General features: G+C 34.6%; 1 protein-coding gene across 1 annotated transcript; it reads left to right on the top strand.

The window, feature by feature from the left end:
* The first annotated feature begins 4,880 nt into the window (after nucleotides 1-4,880).
* On the top strand, nucleotides 4,881-5,351 carry GAPT (GRB2 binding adaptor protein, transmembrane). Its single transcript, XM_011371036.1, has one exon. It carries the CDS (start codon nucleotides 4,881-4,883, stop codon nucleotides 5,349-5,351), a length of 471 nt encoding a protein of 156 aa, XP_011369338.1.
* Nucleotides 5,352-6,692: the final 1,341 nt, after the last annotated feature.

Here is a 6,692-nt window from a genome sequence, read left to right as displayed (position 1 = left end):
TTATATCTATGACTGAAAAGAAAATTTCTATCTAGGGAAAAGGGACAGACAACATCCCACTATTTTATCTGTAGGAAATCTAAAGTGATGAAGGGTTAAATAACTTTTTTAAGTTTAAAAGGGCAAAACCTGGATGAGCATCCGGTTTTCCTGACTTCTAGAGTAGATCGCATAATTTTATATGAACATTGTATTTATTATATTACATGCAGATTGTGTGTGTGTGTGTGCGTATGTGTGTGTGTATGTGTGTGATTATTTGGAAGGGTGGTTAATATTGCAGTTAAATACACTGGAAAACTCCTATTCTGCCTCGATCGACTTCTTATTCTTTGAGGCTTTGCTCACGTCTTTCCTTCCCTGCCCATCCTGAGCTGGATGCCTCTTTTCCTTGTTCCCACTATCCCCTGTGCATAATCATGTGTTTCTTAGCCCTTACAACTGTGATCTGAAATGATGTGTGAATTCAGCAGCCTCTTTCACTAGGCTTTAGGTGCTACAGGGAAGTTTGTTCATTATTGCATCCCTGTTACAAGCACAAGGCATTAGCACAATGTCAGTGCCTAATTTATATTCATGTTATTGTTCTAATAATGTCCAATTGGTATTTCAGTAACTAAATCATCTTCTTTTAAACCACCTTATACAAAAAGTTAATTCTCTGTGGTTGAAAAAGTTCCAGTACATATAAAAGGTAAAATTTTCATCACTTTATCATCTCATGTGTCTAATTCAGCATTTCCCATTTTTGTACCCTACAGAGTTAATCTCTGAGATGTTGTTAAATAACAGTTTTGTGTTGGAAATATTATTCACCCTAGCAAGACAGCTAGTAGTGGTTTAGCTCATAGGTGCTGGGGGCAGACTGCCGGGCCACGTTAGGTGTGTGATTAGTTCACCACTCTGTTTCCACTCCCTTCCCTGTAAGTAGGACAAAAAACAGTCCTCTCCTGTCAGAATTTACTGAGTAGTACACAAAGGATTTAGAAGATATAGTTTGCTAGGAATATGTTGACTACTATTATTAAACAAAGTCAAACAGTTTTTTCTTTCATATTTGGTTTTGTTTTGTTTGCTTGCTGTAGGACGGCTCAGTCTTTAATATGTTGAGTGCCTATGAATCTCCAAGTAAGCAGTATTTCCTGAATTTACTTGATGAAAGACCTACTAGAAAATCCCAGGAGTAGTCCAACTCAGATATACTTTTGGAAATTCTTACCATCAATTTAAAAGAATATTAACACTTTCTGAACCAAATTTGGAACACTGGCTTTACAAGTATAGATGTAACCTGAGGCATTGGGACATAGTATTTGAAAGAACTGTTCTAGCAATCAAACAAGCCAACAAACAAGACTTGTGTGTTACTGCATTTAAAAATCTTTTCTAAAAACTGAAGTGCAAGTGAAACAATGAGGACTGCAAACATTGCTCAAATTAAAAAGATAAAATAGGTTTTACGCATAGTTTTCTGATAAAGTTGGAAAAGTATTACTTGATGAAGATGAAGAGCTAGACTTCCTTATTCCAAACTTATACCATTTATCTTAATTCTGATGCATCTGTTAAGAACTTCCTGTAGAGCCAGGAAACTTTGCAAGTATGAAATAATCTGAAAGGAGGAGGTAAAGAAGGAAGTAACTGACCAAAATGAAAAAGAGGAACAAGTCCTAAACCAAAGCACATTTAAAACATAATCAAAAGAACAGAAGAGAGCTAGGCATACCCATCTCAAGGTAAGTAAAAACCTGATTTAAGGTGTGTAGATAATGAAAAACTTTAAGAAACAAGTTCATTTTTAACAATCAATGACCTTTTTTTAAATCTTACTAAACACAGTTTTTTTTTGGTGACCTTAGGGGATGACAGGGAAAAAATTTACAAACTGAAGATGCTGTCAACGTTTCTTTTTAAGTACATATGATCACAAGTATAAGATTAAGCTTTGCTGTCACCTTGTTTCCAAACAGAAGGGCAGCATCTGACTTTGAAAATTCCAGTTTATCAACAATTTGTAATTTTAAGCCAAAGGAATAACAAGTAACCTGTTGGAACTGTTTTCTGAAACCAAAACAAACAGTTTTCTTCCACATTGGGTGAAACGAAATTTATTTAGATGTGAAACCATAATCGAAGTGCTTTTGTTTAACGTATGTTTTTTATTCTAGTAGGTCTTTGTCATGCAGGGTTTTTCCTAGTAAGTTATTTTGAAGAAAGGAAAAGGATATATTTATTTTCTTTTAAAAAGCCTTGTCTTTATCTCAGTGAACACTTCTTCGACAATTTTAATATTTGGAATGTACTAGAATGTCTACTTTATATAGAAGATCATGAATAGTAAAAATAAATTCTCCTCTTGAAAACTGAGAGAGCATTTATTTTCAGGAGACAATAATTGGCCTTCCCCGCTTTGGTTTCAGGTCTTCTGAAAATATGATTAATTTCAATTGATTTTGAAATTTAGCTCAAATATGCTGGCAAATAATCACTTAAATAAGTATTTATACCATAAAATATCTTAAATATGACCACTTTTTATCTGTTTCAAAAAGGAAATGCATTTCTAATGGCTAAAGTCATTTGCCAAAACTTTGCCCTCAAACACAAGCAGTGTGCCTGGCCTTATAGAGGAGGGACCCTACCAAAGTTCCAAAGAGATTAAAAGATGTCTAGATCCGGGATATCTGTTTCTATAGTTTTACCAAATACATTTTATAAATTGACTGAATCTCATATTCAATTTGGTATTTAATGTGAAATGACAACTTGAAATTTTGCATGTTGGTATATTCTAACCATGAAAAATTTGGGAAAGTTTAGTATCAAACAAGAAAACTCACTGAAAGCAGGGCACAAGTTCATGGGCTTTCTTTTTCCCTGTTTATTGTTATTATTGTTATCCTAATGCAGTTTGCTCATTCATTAACAGTTATTTAATGAACTAGATATTTAATAACTACCAGTACTAGTGCTGGTAATATAACTACATAAGGTTCCCAGCCCTCAACAACCTCAGAGCTGATCAAGCTATACAAATTAAGTACAGATGTGCTTGACAGCATTTACAGAAATTTGGGTAAGAATAATATTTTGGGGCAAACTTTACTTGAATCTTGTTTAGTATCTTCTTAGCTGTTAAGGAAGTTATTTAACCTGTTAAATCCTGTCTTTTCGCATCCATAAAATAAGAATTACAATAGTATCTATTTCGTATGGCAGCTGTAGGATTAAATGAGATAATTCATGTAAAGGTGTTTAGAAGGTGACCCAAAAGAAACTTTTAACAAAATATTATTGATGTTGACATTCAATAGATGATGATGATGATTTCGCAAGCACTATTAACAATATTGGATGACTATAGTTAATAATATTGTATATTTGAAAGTTGCTAAGAGAGTAGATCTTAAAAATTCCCATCAGAAGAAAAAAATTGTAACTATGTAAGGTGATGAATAACTAATCTTAATGTAATAATCATTTCACAATATATACATACATCAAATATATATAATGTGGTACATCTTAAACTTATACAATGTTATATGTCATTTATATCTCAACAAAATGAACAAAAAAACACCTATTGGCAGTAACTCTTTCTGAGGCTAAGCTGAAAACACACAACGGTAATATTGTTGATAAAATCATAATAGAATATTCAGTCTAGTTGAACGATTTCTGTTTCTTCTTTGCCATTTTAAAACATTAACAGAAAACACTTTAAAATTATCTTAAATGAATAGAATTTATTTCCTGGAAGGTGTGGGAAGACTGGTAATAGGAAGGCTTTTTTTTATTTTATGCCACAGAGCTCTTTTCTTCCTTTAAATATAAACTATACCCTTTAGAAGACATCTCTTGAGTTTTAAACTATCGACAAGCAATTAGAGGCTAAGATTTTGAGTCATTTGTTTATTGAATCATTAATTTGATAAATATTGATTGAGTGCCTTTTCTGTATTAGGTACTTTGCTAGTCTCTAGGAATATAAAAATGAAAAGACCTGATCCTTGCCCACCATTTATCCAGGTAGGAAGATAAACAATTTTCTGTAATTTAGATTATCATTCCATAATAGAGAAGGAACTCATTAATATGGGACTATAGAAGAAGGAGTGATTAAGAAAAAGACATGGTCCCTGACCACGCCACAGGCTTCACAAAGGAGGCGATAGGTAATGGAAGTGACTGTAAATGTATGCTCTTTTCCCATTCCTCTTATTGTGTTCACAGTGTCGTCTTTTACTTGAAAATTATAAGCCAATGTCAAAAACCATGTTGAAATCTAAGTAATGAAATCACTCAGGCTTGAGCAGGGACATGTTCTTCTAAATCTTTTTATCTTCTTCTAACAGCTAGTATTATATTCTGTTTTGAAGCATGAACTCACTAAATGCCGGTGCTTAATGTATAGGTAGAATTTTTATTATGCTAATTTAATAAACATACAATTAATAATATGTTTTTAATTTATAGCAGGCTTCTGGATGGCAAATCATTCAACCTTCCTTTTCTTGAGTTTTCTACTCTGCTATTATCTTCCACTCATTTCTGCTTCATTCTGTGATTCACAGACAGAAAAGAAATTGGAGTCGATTAAAATCCCCCCTGACACAGTACAATTATACATTAATGGTTATAATGTAAAAAGCATCAAATACAACGAGAATCATCTTCCAAAACTAAGGTTCTTCAATCTCTCCTCTAATTGCATCAGGACTTTGCCAGATCATGTTTTTTCAGATCTGAAAGAGAAGTGCCTGGAAGAGCTTCCGAAATTACCTTTTAACTGTACCCTACACAGAATTACATTGGTCTGTACCTGTGGATTCATTAAGGGCTACGCCATACCAGTAAACAACACTGCTTGTGTGGAAATGTTGAAAAGCTGTGGAAACACTTCAATGGCCATTCCTATAGGAATTTCTCTTCTTTTACTGTTGGTGATCTGTGGAATTGGGTGTGTTTGGCACTGGAAACACCGTAACCAAACACAATTTACCTTACCAAGGTTTTTGCAAAGAAGAAGCAGGAAAAAAGACTATACTAAAACGCTCATCTTGGGTCCCCACGTTAGCAGTTCTAAGAATAAAACCTCAGTTCAAAGCCAAGGCCACAAATCTGCTATGGAGGAGACTGACATATATGAGCACTATGAAAATGTGGAAACAAGGCCTCCCGAAGCTAAAGAAGAAACCAATAAGGAACTATATGAGAACACTCGGCAGACCAACATTGAGGAGCATATCTATGGAAATGAGACAACGTCTGAATATTATAATTTTCAGAAGCCTAGTACTTCTGAAGTCTCTCAAGATGAAGATATATATATTCTTCCGGATTCATAGTAACTTTTAAAATACTGAGTTCAGTTATTGGAGGATAAATATTCACTGGGACTTTTACTGTACTGATGTCATTATTAATCAAGTTCTTCTGATGAAGCATTATGTCTCATCTATCACCACCCTTCTCACTATATGAATCACTGTAGATTAATTTTAAATATCCTCTCCACCCTTCTTGACTTTCTTCAGAAAATATTTTCAATGGCCACATCATTCCTTTGCCTAAAACCTTCTCTTTGCAAAAGACATAATACATTTAATTCTAAGCCCAGAATTCATGATTTTCCACAATTGGTTCCAACTTACTTTTCCAGTGGTTTCTACCAATCCCTCACTTCTCTGCTTTCATCAGAATCATCTTAAAACATGCCAGACTCATCCCTCCTCCCCAGTTTTGCTTGTCTGCCCCCTCTCAAGCCTGCCTCTAATCATAACTTCTATAAATCTTCTGAATTATTCCAAACTTACATTTACCTTTTTTTTTTTTTTTTCTCATCTCCTGTAGATTTTGCTGCCTGTTTAATTCTTTGGGCATTTAAACATATGAATGTTTGCTATAACATTTTATTAAAGTATGTTGTAGGAGAATGTCTTAAATTCACTACTAAATAGTAAGAACTGCCTCATATTCACATTTTAGCCCCGAAGCCTAAATCATCACATGAGGCACTCATTATTCTTCAATTGACAAGAATTGCATTGTACATTTTGCTAAGTAGTTTTGAAAAAATCTAACAAATTTATCCATCCAAGCAATATTTATTGAGTACCTTTTATGTCTTACTGTATTGTGCACATGAAGGGAGTAAAACAGTAAAAAGCAAAACATAGGTCCCGAATGTGAACTGTCTAGTAGGAAAGAAAAGACAATAAATAAACAAACAAATACTATGCCAGTTTTTAAGCTGTGATATCTCATTTCTAAACCCACCCTCAAATTGCTTGGTACTCTGAAAACTACATTTTTCCTTTGCCATCTGGATCCCTATTAGCTTTTGTCAATAGGGGGCACTTAGGAAAACTGGTAGGTGACAGGAAGCAAAAGGGACTTGCTCCATTTGTGCTCCTGTTGTTCCAAGCAGGTACTGTTGCCATGTAATTTACTCCAGCATCCCCAGTTGTTTGCAGTTTCTAATTTCTTCAGCACTCCCAGAATCAGCTTCATTGCACCTGTCAGAGATTCTAGCACCAGCCAGGCAGCACCCTCTCCTTAGCCTCTGAGAACTAGCTCTACAGGGTCCTCCTCCAAACTCTTGAGGGACTGACAGGAGACAAATGGTACCCTCGGAGCTCTAGGTCCTAGCCCCGCAGGGAACCTCTTTCTAGGTTCTGATAACTCCC

Source organism: Pteropus vampyrus, unplaced genomic scaffold (genome assembly GCF_000151845.1).
Source record: "Pteropus vampyrus isolate Shadow unplaced genomic scaffold, Pvam_2.0 Scaffold181, whole genome shotgun sequence".
NCBI classification, from domain to species: domain Eukaryota; kingdom Metazoa; phylum Chordata; class Mammalia; order Chiroptera; family Pteropodidae; genus Pteropus; species Pteropus vampyrus.
Note: the sequence above shows the minus strand (reverse complement) of the source record. Positions and strands in the feature narration are given on the sequence as shown.